This window comes from Phodopus roborovskii, unplaced genomic scaffold (assembly GCF_943737965.1).
Source record: "Phodopus roborovskii unplaced genomic scaffold, PHOROB, whole genome shotgun sequence".
NCBI lineage: Eukaryota > Metazoa > Chordata > Mammalia > Rodentia > Cricetidae > Phodopus > Phodopus roborovskii.
The window spans coordinates 313,729-338,438 of NW_026125295.1; the positions used below are offsets into that span (position 1 = coordinate 313,729).

At 47.3% G+C, this 24,710-nt stretch overlaps 2 protein-coding genes across 3 annotated transcripts in view; one reads left to right on the top strand and one right to left on the bottom strand.

Annotated features, from left to right (window-relative positions):
• Positions 1–24,710, top strand: part of Fyco1 (FYVE and coiled-coil domain autophagy adaptor 1) — a 64,850-nt gene that overhangs the window by 28,444 nt on the left and 11,696 nt on the right. For both annotated transcript variants that reach the window (XM_051201324.1, XM_051201333.1), the window contains exons 8-14: positions 745–3,072; positions 4,362–4,454; positions 4,841–4,959; positions 8,085–8,252; positions 10,571–10,720; positions 11,425–11,636; positions 14,622–14,766. In XM_051201324.1, coding sequence (XP_051057281.1) covers positions 745–3,072; positions 4,362–4,454; positions 4,841–4,959; positions 8,085–8,252; positions 10,571–10,720; positions 11,425–11,636; positions 14,622–14,766 — 3,215 coding nt within the window. The remainder of the gene's footprint in view (positions 1–744; positions 3,073–4,361; positions 4,455–4,840; positions 4,960–8,084; positions 8,253–10,570; positions 10,721–11,424; positions 11,637–14,621; positions 14,767–24,710) is intronic.
• Positions 21,854–23,680, bottom strand: Cxcr6 (C-X-C motif chemokine receptor 6). The gene has a single exon (XM_051201345.1). The coding sequence runs from the start codon at positions 23,658–23,660 to the stop codon at positions 22,632–22,634; it is 1,029 nt and encodes a 342-aa protein (XP_051057302.1). The 5' UTR covers positions 23,661–23,680; the 3' UTR covers positions 21,854–22,631.

The window sequence follows — 24,710 nt, forward strand, 5'->3', positions numbered from 1 at the left end:
ATCTACCAGCATCCAACTAAAGGGAAATCGTTTACTTTAGAAGCTTCAGCTCTTTCTTCTGAAGAGGGGTAATAAAATCACCCTGGTCCTATGTGGAGGAGCAAGTGAAAGGGAGCTTCAGATCAGGAAGTACTGAAAATGTGAACCTATTGTAACTATATAATAGAAATGTACTTGCAGTACAAACATGCTCATTATATATAGAGTATTCAAAATAGAAAAGATGAGCTGGGCTTGGTGGTACACACCTTTAATCACAGCACTCAAGAGGCAGAGGCAGGCAGATCTCTGTGCAGCCAGCCTGGTCTACAGATCAAGTTCCAGGACAGCTAGGGGTGCACATGTCTCGAAACCATGTCTCAAAAAACTGATTATATGGGTGGATAGGAAAACACTACTCTGACCTCATTTTGTGATTTCTGTCATGCCATGGTACTGCTATGAGTATAACACACTGGGTTAACCATAATTTCAGAGTAGCTGAGTTTAGATTTTCTAAAAACCAATGTCCTTTAAGCTCATAAAGCTGATAGAGGCTGCATAGAGATGTGAGTCAGCCTATCCGAGGGGTTTGTGGGGCCCTGAATGTGCTCAGACCTTGTGGCAGGTCTAGTTTTTCGAATAGCTTCTAAAAAGTTGAGGTAACCCCTTTGTTTTTACTTCTACTTTTCATTAAACACAAAAATTTATCCTAATTGCTGGGCAGCTTCACCCTAAAACCTCTTGTCTCTTACTTCCTCTCAGACTCAGGAGATGGCCTCTGGTTTTGACCTGAACAGTCCTCTAAACAATGAAGCACTGGAAGGTTTTGACGAGATGCGGCTGGAGCTGGACCAATTGGAGATTCGGGAGAAACAGCTACAAGAACATGTCCAGCAGCTAGACAGGGAGAACCAGGCACTTCGAGGGATGATCAGCAGGTCAGGGGAGCAGCTTCAGGTCGAGGAGAGGGTGCACCCTTCAGTGGAGCACCACACTATCCTCATGGGCCTGATGGCAGAACTTCAGAAGCAGGGGGAGGTTGCTCAGGCCGCAGTGAAGAAACTACAGACAAGTCTGCAGGCCTTGGAGCAGACTGCAGACAAGAAAGAGAACAGCCACTCCGCCCTGCAGCTTGAGGCTGTGGCACGGGAGCTTGAAGCTGTGAGAGACTCCCTGGGTAGGAAGAACCAACTCCTAGCCAGCCTTTCAGATTGCCTGGCCAGCGCTGAGAAGAACTCGAAGTTTCATCAAGAGCCAGTGCCTGCTGACATGGCCCAGAAGTTCCAGGAACTAAAGGGAAAACTTGAAGCCCTAGAAGTAGAGAACAGCAAGACCCAGGAACTAAACAGGCAGCAGAGTATCAAGCTAGAGCAGCTGGCCAAGGAACTACAGCTGAAGGAGGAGGCCCGGGCTGGCCTAGAGCACTTAGTGAAGGATGTCGCCCCACTTCAGGAAGAGCTATCTGGGAAGAAGCAAGAATCAGCTCAGCTCCGGCGACAGCTACAGGAATCCCTGGCCCACTTGAGCTCTGTGGAGGAGGAGCTGGCAGAAGCCAGGCAGCAGGAAAAGCATCATCGAGAAGAAAAGCAGCTCCTGGAGCAGGAAGCCAAGTCTCTGGCATGGCAACTGCAACTCCTAGAGACCCAATTAGCACAGGTGAGTCAGCTTGTGAGCGACCTGGAGGAGCAGAAGAAGCGGCTTATGCAGGACAGAGACTATCTCAGCCAGAAAGTGGGCACACTGGAGCAGCTAGCTGAGGTGCGTGGGGCCCTGGCCTCCCTGAGCTCCATCCCACCACAGACTGGGGAGATGCCAGAAGAGGGGCAGCCGTACCTCCCCAGAGAGCATGTAAGCAATACCACAGTGCCAGGGGTGGACCAGGAGAAGTTGGGGAAGGTCAACCAGGAGCTGCAGAAGGAGCTGCAGAACATGGCTGTGCGTAACCAGCTCCTAGAAGGCAAACTTCAAGCCTTACAGACTGACTACAAGGCCCTGCAGGAGCGAGAGGCAGCCATCCAGGGCTCCTTAGCCTCCCTGGAAGCTGAGCAGGCCAGCATCCGGCACCTGGGAGACCAGATGGAAGCAAGTCTCTTGGCTGTGAGGAAAGCCAAAGAGACTATGAAGGCCCAGGTGGCAGAGAAGGAGGCTGCCCTGCAAAGTAAGGAGGGTGAGTGCCAGCGTCTGCAGGAAGAGGCAGACCAGTGCCGGCTTCGGACAGAGGCCCAGGACCAGGAGCTCAGGGCTCTGGAGAACCAGTGCCAGCAGCAGATGCAGCTGATTGAGGTCCTCTCTGCAGAAAAAGGCCACCAGGGACTCAACCTACCCCAGGTCAACTCAGCCCAACTGGCCCTGTCTCAAGCACAGCTAGAGATTCACCAGGGGGAGGCCCAGCGGTTACAGAACGAGGTGGTGGACCTCCAGGCCAAGCTCCAGGTGGCCCTAGCTGATCGAGACAAGTTACAGAGCCAGCTGGGTGTTGCTGAGGCCGTCCTGGGGGAGCACAAGACCCTGGTGCAAGAACTGAAAGCGCAGAATGAAGCCCTTAACAGGGCCCACGTTCAGGAGCTGCTGCAGTGCTCAGAGCGAGAAGGCATCCTGCAGGAGGAGAGCATCTGCAAGGCCCAGAAGCAGGAGCAGGAGCTACAAGTCTTGCATGCAGAGCTGTCACAGGTGAGGTGCAGCTCTGACGGAGCCCATCTGGAGCATGCAGAGCTACAGGACCAGCTGCACCAAGCCAACACAGATACAGCTGAGCTTGGCATACAGGTGTGTGCCCTGACAGCCGAGAAGGATAGGATGAAGGGGGCCCTGGCCAGCTTGGCCCAGGAGCTCCAGGACTCAAAAGAGGCAGCGCTACAGGAACGAAAGGGCTTGGAGCTCCAAGTGATGGGACTACAGCAAGAGAGGGAGAATTTGCAGGAAAAGCTAAAGGCAGCTGAGGAGGCAGCTAGTTCATTCTCTGGTCTACAGGCACAGCTGGTCCAGGCTGAGCAGCTGACCCAGAGCCTCCAAGAGGCTGCACACCAGGAGCGAGACGCCCTCAAGTTCCAGCTGAGTGCTGAGATCATGGGCTACCAGAACAGATTGAAGGTAAGTAAGCCCAGCTCTAGCCACTTCTCTGAGGTATACCTGGTGGCTCTACAGTTAGATGGCCCTGCGGCAAGAAAAAGGTGAAGACCAGAGAATGTCCACTTTGGTCGCTCACATTTCTTTACAGAAACACATCAGGCAGAGCTTGGGGAGTGATGCCTTCATCTAGAAGCCCGTTAGTATTCAGGCATCTGTACTGGCCTGCCCTTGGGGTTCTGACAGGATGCGCCCTCAGCTGCAGCCACTAAGAGCACCACCTGTGCACATTCACAACGTTCCCTTTAACAGGGCCCCTGCCTGTGCCCCCCATCTCTCCCTCTCTCCCCCTCCTCTCCCCCTCTCGCTCCCTCCCCCCCTCTCCCCCTCCTCTCCCCCTCTCCTTCTCTCCCTCTCTCTCCCTCCCCCCTCTCCCCCCTCCTACCTTTCTCCTCCCCTCCCTCCCCCCCTCTCTCCCCCTTCTCTCCCCCTCCGCCTCTCCTGTCCCCAGAGGTCAGTACCCTCTCTACTCTCCCCCCTTTTCCTTTTCTCCTTCCCCCAATAAAAAGCTCTGTCGTATGGTGTCTTTATCTCTCATGCTGCTTTTTTAAATTACAACAGCCCCTACTTTGGCCATGGCAGATGTTGGCCCACACAACAGAACTTTTTAAAAATTGGTAGCCAACATTGGCAGATCACGATGTACACAAATTAAGTCGTATGACCTCATTTGAATTCTCATAAGATTTAACAGCCCATTTCCATATCCCCACAGGGCAGCGGGCGGCGGCAGCTCAGAGTACACATGCCCTTCTGTAGCTTCCCCTTTTGTATGTTTGTGTTCAACCCCTTCCACACATAAGCTTCAGCCTCTAGCCCTGCCTTATATTTTGGAGCCCCATCCTCCAAAGCGTCACCAGTCCTGGCTCTAGTCCTGATGGCTGACAAGGGCATAGGGGACTGACTCAGTTTAGAAAAGCAAGTCCCTTAAAGCAGACAGATCAGCATGATACTGCATGAAGAGAGGAGGGCTAGAGAATGGCAGGTACGTTGATTTCCGTGTGTCCTAGCAGGTCTGTACCTAGGCCTCTATGCTCTCCCTACCCCAGAAGTTAATTCTATTTGAGGAACAAGCCGAGGCTCTTTCCCTTGTAAACTTGCAAGTATTGTTACCAGCAGAGAAGAAGCTTGTTGTTGAGCAGCCACTTCAGGAAACGGTGCAGTTCTGTTTTGAGAAACCATTTGGGTGATAAAGGTGAAGGAGCCCCAGAGCAAGAACCTCTCTCTCACGATGCCTTCCTCTTCCTATCCAGGCAGCCAATGAAGAGTGTGGGAGCCTCAGGGCCCAGCTTGAAGAGCAAAGCCGGCAACTGCAAATGACTAAGGAGGCTGTGCGCGAACTGAAGGTGAGCCTGGCAGGTGTGCTATCAAGGAAGCGGGGGCCTGGTCTGCTTTTACTGGATTGTTGCCAGATGCTCCTCGGAGTGCAGTCATTTGTTCAGACAGTGACCCAAGGCTATGTCATGACTCCCTTCCACTCCCTAGACTCTGGGCTAAAGGAAATTGCTCTTAGTCGCCCCTGTAGGCATTCTCTAGTGCCAGTGAAGTGGCACTGGTCCCACTGGAGAGCGGGTCATACCCACAAATAGGATTCTGGCCTCATGAACTTCAGCGCAAAACCTTCCCTTAGAAGTGGCCCTGTCAGGAAGTGTGGGTAGCCTAGCAATCTCTTCTTCCGTGGAGGGTAAGCTTTGTACGCTTGTGTCTTCTCCTGGATATCCTGTAATACCAGGTCACCAAGGCAGCCACGGAGGAGAAACTGAACTGTACCAGCAGCCACCTTGCAGAGTGCCAGGCCACTTTGCAGCACAAAGATGAAGAAAGTGCTACTCTTCGAATAAGCCTAGAAAGGTCAGTCACGGGTCACCCATACAGCCACTGGTGGTCTTCAGAGAGTGGAAAGTCAGCCACGAGTGCTGCTAGATGGGGAAATGTTGCCAAAGTCATGCCATCAGAGAGCACAGGGGCCAGAAGCTTGCCATAGGAAAGTCAGCCCATCTTCCTACCATAGTCCACAGGAGGCAGGGGGCCTTTCATCTGGCAGAGCTTTTTACCTGCGCAAGGTGCACACTAACTGCATGCTTCCAGAAAACTGAAAGCAGCGCTGTTAGAGCATGAGACTAATGGGAATAACAGCAAGCGTTGAGTCCAGCTTGCAGTGTGGCTTGTTCTATGTGCTGCGTGTGCAGGCTGAGCATCCTAAGCCGAAAGGCTTGGGGGGCAGAAGGGCATTCTCCTATCCTAGAGCAGTTGGGATTTCAGACTTCCAAATTAGGGATATCTGAGTTATAATTACCTATTTAGTCTTCCCAGTAGTCCTGTGAAAGGGTTTAGCTTCTCAGTTTATCACCCTCAGCTTGAGGCCATGTGGAGTTGTGAACCTGAGCCTACTTGGAGGTGGGGCCAAGCTAGTATAGCTAGAGCTTGCTGAGAACCTTTCATCCGGGAGAGGATCCCTTGGGCGCCACCAGCCAAAGCTAGTGTACCAGATTGTCCTGAGCCTGTACCCATCCTTTCTCTCCTGCCACCTGCCTTCCTGCGTGGGTCTGGATCCAGTGAAGGAAGAGGCCCAGTGACGGGCCCGTTTGTTACAGCTCCTAGCTAGGTCTTGTTCACGTGATTTAAACACAGAACACATTTGAACTGGTATTTTTAAATACTCTAAGAAGGAAAGCTGGGTATGCTGGCACATTATTTTAAAAATTCTTATTGATTCTTTGTGATTTTTTTACATCATGCATCCCAATCCCACTCACTCATCTTCCCATCCCCTCTCCTCCATTCTCTGCCCTTGTGACCCCCACCACCACCCCCACGCCCAAACGTAAACGTATAGCCTCAAGTCAACACAAAAGCAAAGAAAAAGAAGAACAGAAACTCTTGGCACAGAAGCTGTAGTGTGGACCAGCTTCACGCAGTACGCCCTCCCCACACGCTGCGCCCTCTTCCCGCTGCACCCTTAGTGCATACGTCTTTCCTTGTGTGTTCTTTGCAGCAGTCATTGCTGTGGCTCTAGACCTCTGGCTTCCTCTACTCTATAGACACTGGGCCCTCAGGGAACTCCTTCTGGGTACCCTGCTGTCCTGTGGATCTGCAGGTCTGGCCACCCCCAGCAGTTTATAGATGAGGTGGATGTTGAGGTAGGCTAACCCATAGCCATGTTTCTGGGCCTGGGTGGTAGCTGGGTTGGTTAGCCCACCAGGTTTCCCTCATTGTGCCAGGGCGAGCTCTCCAGCACTGCCCCAGCCGGTGCACCCAGTGCCCAGTGCCGCAGGCAGCGAGGAGCAGGGCCAGGCCAGTTCTGCTCTCAAGTCCTTAGTCTGGCTCACCCACACTCACATTACCAGGGCCAGCTCCACCTTTTTTCCCCGGGCAGGTTACAGGGCCCTCTCTCTCAGCTGCTGCAGTTGGCTGGAGATAGAGCCTGCTCTTCTGATCTCTCGCTCCCAAGGCCAGGTGTCCCGCCCGCCTGCAGCAGTTAACAATGGGTGGGGAGTGAGGCCATGCTTTCCCCCACCTGTATCATCACTACATGGCATGTGAGAGCTGGGGCGGGTGCTGCCCTTCTGCTCACATCCACAGGACCCGCTCTCCGCTCTAATGTCCCTGGGCTACCGACTGCGTGGCAAGGGATGAGGTGGGGTATCCTTCCCTCGCCCGTGCCACCACATGGTTGGTGGGAGTGGGGGCCAGCTCTCATGCAGTCCAGGCCAGCTTACCTCCCCCACACCCCAAAGAGGGTCGGCTCTACGGGTAGGGGCGGGTGAGGTGCAGGGCTGACTCTCCCGCTCCTGTTACCCCTGGGTTAGCTTTCCCACCCATCACAGGTGGTGAAGGGATGGGGAAGTCTCCATTCCACCACGTGGCACGTGGCAGAGGAGGGGCGGGGCCAGATCTCCTGTGCACTTTCACAGGATGCAAGGGGGGAGGGGAGAAGTCACCTGCCAGCCGGTCAGCAAGGTCAGCTCCACTGTACTTTTAATCCCAGCATTTTGGGGGCAAAAGGCAGGTGGATTCCTTTGAGTTGAGGCCAGTCTAATCTAAATAGCAAGTTCCAAGCCAGCCAGAGCCATTTAAAAAAATCAAAACAAAATGCTTTAAGAATGGTTATGTGAAGGATCTCAGGATTTTTTTTTTTTTTTTTTTAGCTCCTCAGAATTGCACAGTTCATCTGCCTAGGATCAGACTTCCCTTGATGTTTTGTGTTATGTGCCCTGAAATCATTTTGTGGACATTGATAACCTCTGCTAGCTATGTATTAGACCTGGCTGGAAAGTATGTGACCAGTGTAGGCTTTCCAGAGAAGAGAGAACTTCGGTTTAATGGAGTTCTTACAAATACCTTACTGGGTCATGGGGTTGGAGATGTCCTTAGAAACTGCCACCTAAGGGGATAGTTAAACTACAGGTGGAATGCTGGGGATTGGGCAGACAGCCAGCTCCGCCAGTCCCTCTGCTATGTGCTGATTCCACAGGGCCTAGATCAGAATTCCAGGGGATTGGAGGACTTAAAACAGGTAGATCCCAACACCCTCCTCAAGGCAGAGTCCCAAAGACCCCTGGGAGCAAGGGCCCTCTTTATAACTGCCTTTGAGAGACCATACCTCTCCCTTATGTCCTGACTCTTCACCACTGCTCAACCTCCATCACCACCCCATAAATCTTTTCCCGTCTGGGTCTCCCAGCCTCAGTCCTATCCAGGAATTCTTACAGGAGTATCATGTCTCACTCACTGAGTATTTTAGCATCCTGGAATGTCTCTGCCATCCCAGAATATCCCTTTATTTTGAGGGGGAGATAGAGAGAGAGTCTCAGATTCTGGGATAATGCATAAGCTGTGAGCAGGTCATGCCTCACTATAAGAGGGGAAAGACCCAGAGGGCAGCAGGGACCTCTCATTGAAGGCCAAGAGGACCCAGAGATTCCAGGAAGCTGAATGTCAGCGCTAACCAGGAAAATGCATTTCCCCTCTCCCAGAACGCAGAAGGAACTTGAAAAAGCCACAACAAAAATCCAAGAATATTATAACAAACTCTGCCAGGAGGTGGCAAACAGGGAAAGGAACGACCAGAAGATGCTTGCAGACCTGGACGACCTAAACAGAACCAAGAAATACCTTGAGGAACGGCTGATAGAGCTGCTCAGGTGAGTGAGTGTCAGGCAGTGGGGGCCCTGTCCTAGGATTGGCTTTTCTTAGGGGGGAAAAATTCTGAAAATGGCAGTTTGATGGAAATGGGCCCTTCTCCTCAAGGTCTGCCCAATGGTATGCTGTCAGGGAGCCGTATGTCTGCAGGATCCAACTAGGCTTTGGCGGTCTTGAAGACTGAATCTCCCTGACCACAGCAGTGGTTTATGGTTTTTGTGTGGCTGCAGGATTATATTAAAACTCTGGGTGCCTTACAAAGATTGACAATAAAATGACATTGAGTAACTGGTCATTTCTCCATCTCCTGGCCATCTCCAGTGAGCCCTCCCCTTTTGTACTGCCCCACGTTCCCGGGATCGGGATCGGTGCCCCCAGTAGGGACCCAGCAGCAGAAGGGACTCTGAGGGATCCAGTGTGTTCTATCTACTCTTGCCACTCAAAAATAGCAATGGTGTCTTAACTTTCCAAGACAGAACATGGGAAGCTGGATTTTTATGTGAAATGCCCTGGTTGTTAAAAGCTTGCAAGTCACTCACAACTTTAACTTTTTCTTAAAAGAATCAAATATGCAAGATAAAATATCGTAACTGTGTTTTCCTTCCTTCTGTCCTTCCATCCATCCTTTCTGAGACAAAACACTTGACAAAAGCAATTTAAGGGAGGAAAAATTTGTTCTTGGCTCGGGGTCCAGACACTTTCGGTCTTGGCAGGCAAGGCGTGGCAGCAGGATTCGTCCAGTCCATGGCAGTAGGAATTTAAGGCCGTAGTAATATTCCATGTCTTAGCAGATGAGAAAGTGGAGACTCCAGTGACCCACCTCCACCAGCCATGCCTTTGATCCCAAAAGTTCCACAGCCGCCTCAAATAGCACCACTAGCTCTGGGGGGCTAAGAGATCAAACACATGAGGGGTTGGTTGGTTGTTGCAAGGTCAAGTCACAGTAAATATACATCATCCAACCTCAACAGGAATCAACCTGTGGCCACTTTTGTTTTCCCACCTCTAGATTGCTTTGAAGCAAAACCCAGACATATTTATCTATGAACACTCCATATCAGATTTCCAAGACAAGAAATCTTTTTCCTTTGTTTTGCTGTATTTGATTTTGAGACTGGCCTGAGACTCTCTATGTAGATAAGTCTGGCCTCCAACTCGCAGAAATCTACCTGCCTATCGGCCTCCTGGGTTCTGGTGTTAAAAATGTGTACCACCACACCCAGCTTCCAAGAGCTCTTACACATCTATACCTTGAAAAATGAATGTATCAAGAGACACTTGATAAAACCCAAGGCAGATAAGATCTCACTTACTTCCATTTGTGGTGGTAGCAGCAGTCATAAGTGTAATATGCCTAGATCTACTCAACTCATTAGGATTCCAGGTATCTTCTTGAGGAAGGTGATAGAGACACCAAGTAGCATTCTCACAGTCCAGGGCGTGAGGATCTGGCTTCCTACGGATATCAAGGTCAGGTGCCGTGGACTAGCTAGAAGAACAAGCTGGTCCAGAAGATGAGTCAGCTTATATCTCCTTATAATTTAGGTATCCTTAGCCAGGCGGTGGTGGTGTATGCCTTTAATCCCAGCACTTGGGAGACAGAGGCAGGTGAATCTCTTTGAGTTCAAGGCCAGCCTACTCTACAAAGTGAGTTCCAGGACAGGCTCCAAAGCTACACAGAGAAACCCTGTCCTGAAAAACCAAATCAAATAAATAAGTAATAAATAAATAAATAAGGTATCCTTGAAAAAAGCGAGCCATCTCTTGTGTTCCTAACCCTTACCTACTTCAAGAGGACCTGGGTTTAATTTTCAGCACCCACAACCACAAGGCTATCTTTAACTGCAATCCTAGGGAATCAGATTCCTTTTCACACTTCACAGGTACTGCACAAGCATGGTACACCGACACACATGCAGATAAACTGCGTATTGCATGCACACTCACAGCATGGCCATTATCAATTCAGTGAAATACTACTTTCAGTAGTAATTTTTTTTTTTTTTTTTTTTTTAGTGTTACATACCTGAGTGGTATATCAGTGCTGGCAATTCCTTGTGGATGACACAGCCTTTTGTATAGATCATGTGCCTTTTACGTGCTTTTACATACATAGGGTCAAAGAACCAGTGTTCTGGGGTGCCTTTGGAGATGTCAGCAGAGAGAGCCTATGTTCTGGGTTCCTCAAGTTGGGAAGAGGGCATTTACAAGGGAAGTGATTTAACTTCTGTGGCTTGCAACATTTGATATCAGCTTTCTGAAATGAAGGAGGGGTCATTCTCTCCTTCTCGTGGATTCTTAAAATGTGATATTATTGCAGGGACAAAGATGCTCTCTGGCAGAAGTCCGATGCACTGGAATTCCAGCAAAAGCTCAGTGCTGAAGAGAAATGTGTTGGGGACATGGAAGCCAGCCACTGCCATGACTGCAAACGGGAGTTCAGCTGGATAGTTCGGCGGCACCACTGCAGGTTAGTATCATACAGCTCACCTGGCTGGAATCGGGACAGGTGGCTCTGGGTGAGGGATCTGAGATCAGTGTGGGCACGTGACTATCTCTCTAGGAAAAGCACGTTGCTTGTTTACCAAGGGAAGCAGGAGAAGAGTATGTATTATTGGTTGGGATCCTAGCAGGACACTCAAGGTCAAGGTCCCCCCACCACCAGCACTGCCCCAAGAGAAATGTGGGTGGGGTTAAAGGAGCTCACAGGCTTGTGGTATACTCAGAGACCAGCAACCCTTTTAGCTGTCGTTGAGCCTATGGGGGAATGCAGATGGTGCCAGAGAACACAGATCCTTCTAGCACCTAGGAAGTGATAGATAAAGAGCAAGGGCAGATTGGGAATTGGATACAGCTAAGTGCTCTCTTAGAGACCCCTCCAGACAGTAAACGTGGAATGCACACGTATAGCCTGATGTCAGTCAGACCTTTTCTCCCTGCCTTCACAACCTATGGAAGCAAACAGCTCTCTACTAAGCTCACCATGATGGTTTTGTTGCTATCTTAATGAAATGGGCTTATAGCACATGTTCCATTGAGGGCAGAGCCAGGACTCAAGAGTCATGGGCCATCAGGAACCCAACACAGAAACCTGTCCTGGTGCTTTAGCAGATCTCAGGGATGCACAATCCATTGCACACCATTCTCAACAGCCTGTGCTTGTTTCCTTCCCAGGATATGTGGCCGCATCTTCTGTTACTACTGCTGTAACAACTATGCAGTGGTTAAGCCCAGCGGCAAGAAGGAACGCTGCTGCCGAGCCTGCTTCCAGAAGTTTGGCGAAGGCCCTGGATCTCCTGATAGCAGTGGCTCTGGCTCTAGCCAGGGAGAGCCCAGCCCCATGGTTTCACCAGCTGAAGCAGGCTCCCAGGCTATAGAAAACCAAGGTCAGAACCCTGCCTCCTGGGTTCATAGATGTTCCTGCTTTCTTACTGTGGCCAGCTAGCTTGAGCTAGCTTCATTCAATGCATCCCAAACTTAGATGTCTTAAGAGATGCTAAATATATATACTACCACCAAGCTAAAACTTTTTTATATTATAGGGGTTGATAAGCAAGTAACTTTTCCCTGCCATGACTGTGGTTTAACATGAGTGTGTATGCACACATAACTACAGTAGAATACACTCCATATATTGAAGAATCTGTCCTCCGGGACCTCCTTCCTGATATACGTTATCTGCCCTATGGTAATGTAAAACCAGCAATTGTGCCTTCAATAGCTTTCGCCCTTTCTCTTAATAGTCAAGGAGAATGTCTTCTTTGTGCCCTCCACCTCAGCCAGGAAGCAGACACAGGGTTTGATTCCTGCTACATCTTCCTAATAGGTGACCCAGACTGTCTTCTTTAAGTGTAGAGCCAAGGGTCGGAGCTGAGATGGCAGACATGGGGCTTTTCTCTGTTCAGGCATCACTGATGGCTGCAGTTGATCTCAGCCTGGACGCAGCCTAAGAGACTTTCAGAACCCTGTTCCTCTCTTCTTTCAATGGTACCGTCAGTGGTACCTGCCACTCACAAGTGGGACTCCTGTTTGTCACACACGGTGTTGAGGTCTTCAAATCTTTCCCGGTCTTTTGAAAAATGAAGTTTGCAAGTCCTACAGGCTCTGTACATGTGCTCTTTATCAGATATGTTTTATATATGTTTTCTCCCAATTTATAGCTTTTCTTTTTTAGAGAGTAGAAGTTGTAGTTTTGATAAAGTAATATTTATATCATGTTTTTATATGTATCTAACTTTGTTTACCCTGTAGTCAAAGGTTTTTGTTTTTGTTTTGCTTTTAAAAATTTAGATTTTGGGGGCTTTTTTCTGGGGGGGGGGTGAGATTGGGTGAATTGGTGGTTGAGTGAGTAGTTTGATTGTGACAGGGACTCATTTTGTAGCCCAGCTCTCCTTTTACTCTGGTCAGACTGGCCTGAACTCAAACTCAGGAATCTGCCTGCATCTGATACCTGAGTGTTAGGATTAAAGGTATGCCACCACATATATAAGTAGAATATTGGGTGGTTTTGTTTTTGCTTTTTGTCTAGACTTCCAGCATCATTAGTTAAAGTCTAATTCCCCTCTCTCCCCCAGAATTGCCATCCTATAGGGGCTGGAGGTGTGGCTCAGTGGCAGAGCATGCAAAAGTTACTAGATTGAATCTTGAATCCCCAGGTGTGCTCTCTCTCTTTCTCTCTCTCTCTCTCTCTCTCTCTCTCTCTCTCTCACACACACACACACACACAATGCTTTTGTATATTTGCCAAAAGCGAGTTACAAACAACAACAAAAACAAAAAACTGACCTCATACATTTGAGTCTGTGTTTAGACTTTGTTTCATTCTGTACGTCTGTGTGCCTTTTCTTTCCACCAATTCCTTACTTTATGGTTACCATAGATTCTATGGTTTTTGTTGTTGTTTCATTTTTGGTATTTTTTGGTTTGTTGAGACAGAATTGATTTCTCTAGAACTCACTGTCTAAACCAGCTGGCCTCAAATTCACCTGCCTCTGCCTCAATTAAAGGTGTGTGCCACCATGTCTAGCTGGTTACCATAGACCCCTTTTTTGTTTTTTTGGGTTTTTTTTTTTTTTCTTTTTTTGGTTTTGCTTTGGTTGTTAGGGGTGTGTGTGTGGTGAGACGGGGTTTCTCTGTGAAACAGTCCTGGCTATCCTGGAAGTCACTCTGTAGACCAGATTGGCCTCAGACTCACAGAGATCTGCCTGCCTCTGCCTCCCCAGTGCTGCATTAAAGGCGTGTGCCACCATGTCCAATTTGTTACCATAGATTCTTAATGCATCTTGCTGACAAGTAAAGAAAGCCCTCCAGCTTTGTTCTTTATTGAACATATCAATTTTAGAATGAGTTTGTAAAAATGAATCATGATGAGGTTTTCATTGGGATTTCATTGGACCTAGAGAGCAGTTTGGAGAGATTTGACATCTTAATAAAGGGTTGTCCATTTCAATCCATGAACGTGATATAGCTTCCATTTACGCTGGCCCTTGTTTTTCCCTTGGTAAGCATTCTTTTGTACGTCCTCTGTCAGCCTCAGAAAACAGATTTTAGTTTGTTCTTCTAGTTCTCTTACAGAAACTTGAGAAGAAGAACATTACCTCTAAAGCAGAAGACAGCTAAACTGTTCTTACTAAGTAGCCCAAATTCCCTTAGGGTATCTCACTGGTAGGCGTGCATCGACAACAAAGTGTCACCATGTTAGGGAGCTGAGATTACTTGTTTTGATTTCTCTCATTTTCTGTCTGTTTTTTTTTTTTTTTTTTTTTTTTTTTTTTTTTTGGTCTCCTTCTGCCTCAGACATTATATTAAACATGATACATATCTATGGGTAGCTGATTGGCACAGTGATCTGCTTATTGAATGGTCAAGGCCAAAGGCAAGATCCAGTGCTCCCTGGACAAAGAGAGGTTCTCTTCTGCCCAACAGTGGATCGGAATTGGGGAGGGGATGCACATCAGATAATCTGCTTTAGATTATTTTTCACTGTGTCTAATGGAGCAAGGTCTCGTTGGATGAATATGTTTTCTTTGTTAGTTTCTTATCTGATATAGCTTTGGTGGATTTTGTTTTCCTTCTAAATAAGGGTCCTAGAGGATGTGGAAACAGTTGAAGCTTCTACTCTGCCTTTGAGAGAGGTCTCGAGGCTGTATATTCAAAATCTTCTGTCGTCCCTCTGTCCCTCTGTTTCCCTGGAATGCACCAGTAGTCTTTTCTCTCGTACCTGCGTAGCCAGCAGTCAGTTCAGAGACGGTTTAAAATGCTTTCCATTTGCTTGTTCTGCATAGCGGCACCCCACCTCCCGATGTTATCCCCAGTCTTAGGCATAATGGTACGTGTGTCCTTTTCTCTTCTGCTTTGCCTCCACCACCCAGGAGCTAACTCAGTCTGCAGACCACCCGATGACGCTGTGTTTGACATCATCACTGATGAAGAACTGTGCCAGGTGCAAGAGTCTGGCTCCTCCTTGCCTGAAACTCCCACTGAAACGGATTCAGTGGACCCAAATATGGCTGAACAGTGAGTAGATGTCACCTCCATTTTCTAAGGACTCGTTAAGTGCCTGTTCTTTGTACCTCCTTATCAGCAGGCAGAGAAAATAAGATTGTAGCAGCAGGGTTAGCTGTCTTTACCACGGGGATGATGTCTCAGAACAGTATTCAGAGTAGGGTGCTCAGGAAACATTCAGGAAGTTGCTGTATCAGAGAGTTCCTGGGAACCCTGTGTGGTGCCCTGGTTCAGCGACCTCACTAAGGGTAGTCTTTGGGTTGGCAGCTGCATTAGTCAGAGCAGGCTATCACAGCAAGAAACCACAGGTTGAGAGACTTCAACCATGGAAATGCAATGTATTGCTGTTCTGGGGGCCAGATGTCAAAGATCAGAGTACTGGCAGAGAAGGTTTCTTCTTGGTTTGCAGATGGCCACCCTCTTGCAGCATCTTTATGTGGTCATCCTGGATTTTTACCCCTGTGTCCCTTAATCTCCATTTCATGCCAGGACATTAGTAGATTTTTAATTTAATCACCTCCTTAAAGGACTTTGCAATTAAAATCATACTGTGATGTACTGAGATCCTATGAATCCATGAAACAAAATAAATCCTTCCTCCCTTAAATTACTTCTGTCAGGTATTTTGTGATGAAAACAGTAGCTATTACAGGAAATTGGGGTTGTTGTGATTAAATCTGACTATTGTTCTAAGGCGTTTGGGGAAGGATGTGGAAAGGTTTGGAGGTATCAGCCAGCAAAGCGCTAGAACACTGTAAATGGACCTTTAGTGAGCTGTTTTGGTGGTTGTTCACAAGACCAGAATCCCACTGGAAATGTGTAAAATATAGACTGTACCCATAAAGGCTTCGTTGTGAATAAGGACTCTTTTATCAGGGGTCATTTGTATTACATTTTGGCTAAAATTATTAGCCATGTGTCACTTGTGCCCTGAAACTTTGAGTGATGCTGGACTTAAAAATAATAGACTAGGGACTGGAGAGATGGCTTGGCAGTTTAGAGCACTGACTGCTCTCTCTTGCAGAGGACCCAAATTCCCAGTACTCACATCCGACATCAGATAACCATCTGTAGCTCCAGTTCCAGGGGATAAGACACCCTCTGGCTACCGTGAGCACCTGCACACACGTGATACACACTTACACATTTTAAAAAATGAATTTTTAATTTCATATGCTCTGGCCTGTGCTCTTTGCTTCCTGATCCATGCCTGATCCATTTGAACAAGCGCCTTCCTGTCACTTTACACTCTGGCCAAGCATGATATTCAGGCTGTAGCATGGTTACTACTCTCTAATTTTAGTGAAGTTTATGAGCATGAATTATGAGAAAAAGCAGAGCAACAACATGTAAAAGTGTTTAGCTTGGCAAGAAAAGAAGCACACTTACTTGAAGTTGTGGACAAAGTAGCTAAAACGGTTAGAGAGTAATGCCATTAAAAGGGAACAGCAGCTTTGCATTGGGACAGTAGGAAAGAAAGGGACCCTAAGGGAAGAGTTCTCTCATTAAACGCCCCAGAGTATAAAAATCTAGATGAATTTAACTTTTCTTTAAGGTGAGAATATCTGAAAAGATAGAGCCCCAAGGGTGCCCTTCTCTGAACTAATCACCTAGAAAGTATTTTTCCAAGTTCAGCTACAAAGACACTCCACTACTTCGGCTATGGTCCAAGAAGACCCAGCTCCTTATCAAGCTGACAGCAGAACTTGACATTATCCACATGGTGCTGACTTTGTAGGCGGTGCAGAATGTAAGAGTTGCGGGCCTGGGAGGTTTGCACTAAGATTCTAGAGAAGAGCCTGGGAGTCCAGGCAGTGTGTAGTGGGGTCAGGTTCTCTGGCAGTCCATTAGTGGACTGTGCATGAAATTTTGAGGGTAAAGCCTAAATTGCAGTAGAGACTTCAATATATTGGAGATATCAGGAATATAGAACATTTACCAAGGAAAGCTACAGACACCTAGTAAAGCAAGTCCCAAAGAGACCCAGTATGTGTAGCAGACAAGAAGGCCCATAAGGGTAGGGCTAATAACAAATGTGTCCTACATGCCAAACATGAAACTAGGATTTAATGTTTCTACTGTTAAGTTGTCATGGCTTTCTTTGCTCTACCCTCATTCCTCCCTATTAGAATGGGAATGTTTTTTATATATCCGAAGTATATAATTTAAATTTTGATTTTACAGGGTCTCACGGTTGAGCATGCTTTAAGTCTCGACTTCGAATTTTGAGGCTTCAGACAATGTTGAGTCTGTTAAGATTATAGGGCTTTCTCTGAAGCTGAACTAAGTGTGTTTTGTATTGTGGAATGGCATGGGGCTTTATGGATCAAGGGCTAAATGTTAGGTTTTGAATCAGGAAAGTTTGTTTTGAATGTTTGGTCCTGGGTCTGTGGCACTATTTTGAAGGCTGTGGATCATTTAGAAGGTGTGGTCTGACTGGTGGAAGTAACTTCTCTGAAGAAGTTAACTAAGGATGAGCCTGTGAAAGTTTAACCTGTCCCTGGTTCCAGCGTAAGTTCTCTGCTTCCAGGCCCAATGTCATGTAAATAAGTCTAGATGGAGCTACACTTCATGCCTTCCCAGCTGTGATGGACTGTCAGATATTTTATAATAGCAATGAGAAACATAGCAAATACAGTCTCAAAATTTACTTGGCCAACTTTTCTTCTGGTGAAGAAGACTTCTGTGAGCTCATGTGATCTCTGTCTCCTGCTCAGAATCCAAAACAAAACCAGGAGTTAGTTGTTATTTTTATCATGTCAGTTTCTGCCACATGGGAGGGCTGTTCTTAATCTTCATGAGGCTGTTAACCTTTAGACTTAAGTGTATCTCTTAGACTTGTGTGTTCTCTGACTAAAGTCACTGAATGCAGCTCATGGACAAACCTTCTCATTGCTAAACCTAAGATAACTCCTATTCACTGTTGCTCCTGTGACTTTGGACCAATTCTCTACTTCCTTAAACACTTCTCTGACATGCACTGATCAGTAGTCAACAGTGTTCACCCTGGCCCCCTTGACTCAGTGGTCCCCAGGGTACCTTCTCTTCTTTTACCAGTAAACTACATTCTGCCCTTGGTACCTGGCAAGCCGCATGGATAGAAGGGTGGAGTAAACCAGAACTAAGAGCCCAGAAGGATGCCATTGATTTGAAAGTGTCTTCTCACAAACTCCTGTAATCTGCATAAGGCGACTGTCCTCTAGCTTCCTCCCTCATCTTTTACCTTCCTCTTTCCTAGTAGGAACAGAAACAGAAAGCTTCCAGACTGATGACCAGTATGTGTAGTTTTTGGTCGTAGGAAATCAGGAACTGTTCCAGAGAAAGGAAATTGTCAGTGTGCTACCCTGCAGCCACCAATGCAGATCTGGGATTAACTGATGGGAATCCGTGGTCTTTTGTACCTCACCTATGTGAATGAAGAGCCACCTTTCTACGCTGTAGATTATGTGTTAGCATATATGGGAGCTTTTCCGTAACATTCCTTTTCTTCCCATGTTTAAAACTTAACCAAAGATGTCAAGAGTCTGAGAAATTATAGGAAAGAGAGCCCTAGACTTGCATCAGCATCCCTCACGGCAAAGTTAGAGGTAAAGGAAGCAGTCTGAGGAACAAAGTAATAAAAGAGGAACTAAGCTTTGACCCTTCCTGGAAATGATAGAACAAGGAAGTCTCCAGATCCAGCTTTACTCTCACAGGGAAACCTAACAGGATCTCCTGGTAACAACTGCCTTCCCCCTACCCCCCATTCCTGGCTTATCTTAATTGGTGAAACTTAGCAGGAACACAGCCCTCATCTGTGACATGCCTGCAGCTTCTAGACACCACTACCCAGATTTTCAGTTGTCCTCAGAACTGAGGTGATAGGTAGTTGGCTTCCTTGGCCTCTGCCCAGCTCACATACAGCCAAAGTCTCCATCACCTGGCCTCCTCTCTAGGAACCAGATATACAGGCTGTTCAGGGTGAAGAGCTTAAGCTCCAGGCCCTATTCTGGAGAGCCTAGAATCATCCATCCCTCCTTAAGAAAGGTGGTAGAGAGAGGGTCTGGGCCAGAAACCTCCTGTGGAGATAGGCGATGTTCCTGATATTGATGCCGAGTTTTGACCATCAGCCCAGGCTGTGCATGTCTACTGTGTACTCATATGTGCTCTCAGTATCTTCAACTTGTAGCCTCATCTTTAAAAAGGAAGAAAAAAAAAAAAAAAAAAAAAGCCTTCAGGTACCCAGATTACATGAAATGATGTGAAACTGTGAAACCTACCCTCAGAGCCTGCTGCCAGCACTCACTCACTCACTCACTCACTTCAGAACCAGGGCTTTGTGGCCAGAGTGCTTAGCAGGGGAAGTGTGGTCACCAGCCAAGAGATCTGATGCCTCTATCTCAGAAACAAAACAAGGACAGGATATGGTGATCATGGTTAAAGTTCAAAAGCCACCGTGTGCCTGTGTTAACCCAGGACCTCTGACTACAGAGGAGGACACAGCAGGCAAGCTCTCTGTGCGGTATAACACCTGCCTGCTCTGTGGCCAGTGTTCAGGGGCAGAGAGCCTGCTAACAAGGGACCAGTCCTCATTGAGTTCTCCTCTGAGAAGTGGAGCCTGCATTACCAAGCTGCCCGAAAAACAAACTGAGCATCTGGCCAAGGTGCTGCTTTGAAAGCTCTGTGGAAACCAGAGTGACTGAGAGCTTCTGGACTCAGTATTCCCTTTTCTGCCTTCTTGTAGAACCATCTCCTCATTACAAGACACCAAGAAATTCTGGGTGATAAGATGGAACCCGGGGGGGGGGGGGGGAAGCACACAGTGTCTGCATTCAGGCTCTGAAACATCTAGGACAGTCTGGGTTCAAGCAGGGTCCTTTGTTCATCCAGCTGTTCCCCCAACTCCACCTTACCACCCTGGCCTTTGATATGATGATCTGCTGGTGTGAGCAGGAAGGGGATCCAAAGGTGGGAAAAAGAGGGGCTGAGCATTGAGGCTTCACACACCTCTAGGGGGATGGAGCCTGAGGCAACAGCCTTTTCTGGGCCTTGGTGTGGATAACTTGCAGGTCAGACACAAGCCCGCTTTAACTAACACATGCTGGGGTTTTTGTTTAGGGGGCCTCCCTCTCTACCTACCTCCCCCCCCTGTATCTGTGTGTGTATAGGTGTGTGGTGTGGGTGTGTGTGTAGGTGTGTGTGTGTGTAGGTGTGTGTGTGTAGGTGTGTGTGTGTAGGTGTGTGTGTGTAGGTGTGAGTGTGTGTAGGTGTGTGTGTGTAGCTGTGTGTGTGTGTGTGTAGGTGTCCAGAGAATGGGGCAGATCCTGGCTGAGGAGGCAGAGAGAGAAGGTTGGTTCGATTGCTCCATTTTCATGGCAACAGGCAAACAAGCTTCTCTTAAGCTGCATAAAGGCCAGTATAAACATGGAAGAGTGCGTGATCCAACAGGATCTCATCTGATTTGTTCCTTGAGCAGACGGGGACGGCCCAGGGAGCATTGTCACTTGGCACTGTGAATTGGTAAGCCAGGCCTTGGAAAGGCTTTCTGGTATTAGCCCAGGGTGGCACTGTCTCTTGAGTGCTGAGTGCCCAACCCTGCCTCTGTCTAGAATACCTGTATAGATAGCTACAGGGCCCTTTCACCTGACACATCTTCCTTCCCATTTAAAGCCTGTGTCTCCTGAGCCGGAATATTAGGGTGATCAGGGACTCGGGCCTCCTCCATCAACATTGTTGTAAATAAAGATGAATGCACTGAAGGCCAGCCTCATCACCCTGTATCAGCAGGCTAGTTTGTTTGAGTAAGCGCTTGGTCTTACATGCCAGATGTACATAGCAAGGAAGTAAGTGTACGATAGCTCTTATGTGTGTGTTTGATAACACAGTGCATGGGACCATGTGGCTACTCCAAAGTGTGGTTACATTTTGATGAGCCAGAATTTATGTGGCATGCCCTACATGCCCAGAAAAAAAGTACACAACAGCCTATGTCTCTGCAATCACCCATCTGGATGGCAGAAGGAACCTCTACTAGTTTCTATAAGAAATAACTGCTGCCAGTTTGGAGACCTTTCACCTACAAATATACTGTGCTGTGAGGTGATTTGATTTTGTTTTGAAGCAGGGTCTCATGTAGCCTCAGTTGACCTCAACTTTCTGTAGATGACAACACCTTAAGTATTCGCTCCTCCTTTCTTTACCTCCCAAATATTGGAATTATAGTTGTATTTCACCACACCCAATTTTAATGTAGTGCTGGGCCCAAACCCAGGACTCCATGCATGCTGGGCAAGCATCTACCAGCTGACCTATCTCTCCAGGCCATTGTGTTAGATGGAGAGACTTGAACCTTCTCACTAAAAAGAAATGGCCAGAGGTTAAGAGATTTGTTCAGGTCTGATATGCTGGCCTGTGTCCTTAATCAGGCACTTGAGAGTCAGAGGCAAGTATATTTCTGTGAAGCCAGGCTGGTCTACATGGCAAGTTCCAGAATGCTCAAAGCTATGCAGTTAAATAAGGGAGAGGGGAGGGAGGGAGCGAGGGTGGGAGGGAGCGAGGGAAAAGAGGGGAGATAACGGGGAAGGTTCTACAGTGTGGGTGGAAGCATGTTGAAAGAGGTTGAGATTGATTTATTCCACATTTTACCTAGCGAAGGGCAAGGAGACAGCCCTAGGCTGCTCTTCCCAGCCCCTGAGCCCAGGGTTAGCTAACCCCCTGTGCATTCTGGTCACCCTTTTTTAGGCAGATGTTCATATTTAGGTAAATGATTTGGTGGTGTAAATGCCCAACAAACACACATAGGGCTATTCTCCTGATTGTCAGGATCTAGTCAACATCAATCCAGTCTGGCATGTAAAATTCCCTCATCTTGGAGCAGTATTACAGGGTTAAACAAACGCATCCCACATCTTGGACAGGAGCAGGAAACCACTGTGAAAGCAAGATTGTTAACCATTGGTATAGTCTACTTCCTTCATTGACCACTGGCCCTAAAGTTTAACTCCTTTATTCCAAGCCTAGAAGTTACCTGGGTTGTTTTTGTGCTGTTTGTGAGGGTTTATTTTGTTTTGTGTTCCAGGTATACCAAATTAAAGTAGAATGTACCTAAAGATGAAAGCAGTTTGAAAACTTTTAAAAGGTTTTATTTCTTAGCCATGAAACTCATAATATTTGATATAGTGTGGCAGGCATTGCAAAGTTCCACTTTTTTTTTTTTTTTTTTTTTTTTTTTTAAGATGAGCAAAGCCACCGGAGTCCCTTTAATAATGCTGCTTAGAGTTGTTATAGTCTTAACCTCCTTTTTGCACGTCTTTTAGCATTCTGTGGACCACTGAAATTCAGCTATTTATTCTAGCCTATCCTCAGTCTCTTATGCTGCACTTTCAAGGACTAATCCAAGAAAATATAAGCCTCTACCAATACACAAGTCAGACCTCTGGAAGAATCTGAACTTGGTGTCGTCCTGTTAGGAGCCTGGTGACAGGTCTGAGCCACATAGACCAGCATGCATGTGGGGATTTCTCAGCTATCCACTACTTGCCTATAGAAGAATCTTCTGAACCCAGGAACCTTCATGTTACCTTCCATCAACAGCTTTGTTGATGCAGCTCTTCTTCGACTTTTAGCCCCAAACTTGGTAAAAGAACACCTGAAATCTCTAGAGTTAGCATTCTTGAGGATGGAAGAGAAAAGGTGCTTAAAAATCTCAAGACATTCTCCTTTGAATATTGAGGCTTAGGTATTAAGAACAGGGTATGTTTATATCTGAGAAGCTTTGTACACAGCTGTAGTTTTTGGTGACTTCTCCACGAGAGTCCACATGTTGCATCCAAAGTTCATAGCCATGCTCCTAAGAATTCTGATGCTAGCTTCTCCAAGTCTGGCCAGGCCTACTACAGCTACAGTTGGAACATACTGGTGGTCTCTACATTGTGGGAGGCAGAACAAGTCTTGGAACTGTCCTCAGAAGACTTCCCCTGACTTGAAATTCCCAAGTAAGGGAGGCAGCCAATGTCCTTCACAAGTTTCCAGAGGTTCTTCCGGAACTTTAAGCCAACAAAGGCATAGAGTACAGGGTTCAGGCAGGCCCGAAAGTATGCTATAGCCTCTGTCACTAGAATGGCGTACTGAAAGCTGATCATGGTGTAGTACTCCCAGCTTGTACTCCTGATTAACATGGCAAGATTGAACGGTGTCTGGGTCAGCAGGAACACAGCCACTACAATGAAGATGATCTTCAGAGATTTGTGCTTCCGGAAGCCTCGAGCTTGAAGCAAGGTCTTGATGATGCCTGAGTAGCACACAATCATAGTGAGCAATGGCAAGAAGAACCCCAGAGTCATCTGTGTGGCTAGAACCACAGTGGAAAATGCCTCGTTGTGGTACTGACAGATAAGCTTGTCCAGATGTTCAACGTTACCATAGATGATCTGTGGCAAAGAGACCAACAGGGAGACCACCCAAATGAGCAAGCAAGTGGTCTGGCCCCAAATCTTCCACTTAGCCTGCTGGTTAAAGACCTTGGTAGCCTGGACCACGACAATGAAACGATCCACTGTAATGCAGGTGAGAGTGAGCATGGACACATAGAAGTTCACTGTGTACATGCCTTGAAGAGTTTTGCACATGAACGTGCCAAAGACCCACTCGTAGGTGCCTGCATAAGCCCAGAAGGGCAGAGTACAGACAAATACCAGGTCAGCCATGGGCAAGTTCACCAGGAACACATCTGTCAGAGTCCTCAGCTTCTGGTAGAAAACGTATATAATCAGAACCAAGGAGTTCCCCACCAGTCCAAAAATAAACACCACCAGGTACATGCAGGGCAGAAAGATCTCCTTGAACTTTATGAAGTGTTTGTGTTCCTCACTGTCACTGATGGAAATGTTGAAGAGCCAGGAATCCATCTCATAGTCCTCATTGTCCATGACGTCTGTTGTGGCAAGCATCTGTGAATCAAAACCCAAGAGTTAATATTTGGTTCCGTCTGAGTGACGTTCTTTCTTCCCACTGTCCTTATTAACTGAATTTAGGAAACAAATTATCATCTCTGACCCCACTTGTTACCATACTCAGTAATAGCAGTGTGCTGGAGGTGGCCATTTCCCAGGGGAAACTGCTCATCCAGCATGAGGGACTCTTCATTAACCCTAAAAATATCTCAGATGCCTCCCACGAATATAGCGTAAAACACTCAATTGTTTAAAAAGAAAAAGATAACCATATAACCAAGTGGACATAGTAACCCTTTGGTGTTTTGTTTTGTTTTTTGTGTGTTTATGTATTTTATGTGTGTAGATGTTTTGCCTATATGTATGCCTGTGAACTCTGTGTGTGTGTAGTGCTCGCCAAGGCCAGAAGAAGACGTTAGATTGCCTGGGGCTGGAGTTACAGATGGTTGTGCGCAGCCATGTGGTACTGGGATTCAAGCCCAGATCTTCTAGAGGCTGTCTGGTACTTTTAGCTGTTGAGTTCTCTCCCCACAACTATTTGGAAACACAGACCGCTGTCTGTCAGGAAGGCCCACCCCCATGTGCTTGGGTATCACAGCAAGGTTCCTACCACTCTCTGCCCTGTGCTGGTCAGTTTTATGACAACTTGACACAAACTAGAGTTGCTTGAGAAGGACTCTCACTTGAGAGAATGTCTCCGTAAGGTTGGCCTGTAGGCAGGTGTGTAGTGCACTTCCTTACTGAATGATTGATAAGTGAGGGCCAACCCATTGTGGATGGGGACTCTCCTAGGCTGGTAGGAGCAAGCCAGTAAGCAGCATTCCTCCATGTGCTTCAGTGCCTGCCTCTGGGTTCTTGCTCTCGATTCCTTCCCTGATGAACTGTGAATCAGGACATGTGAAAAGAAATAAACCCTTCTGCCCTCAAGTCGATTTTCGTCATGATGTTTTATCATAGGGACAGAAACCTAAGATCGCCCTACTTGCTGTCCAAAAAATCATGAAAGCCAAGTCAAGTACCCCTTCT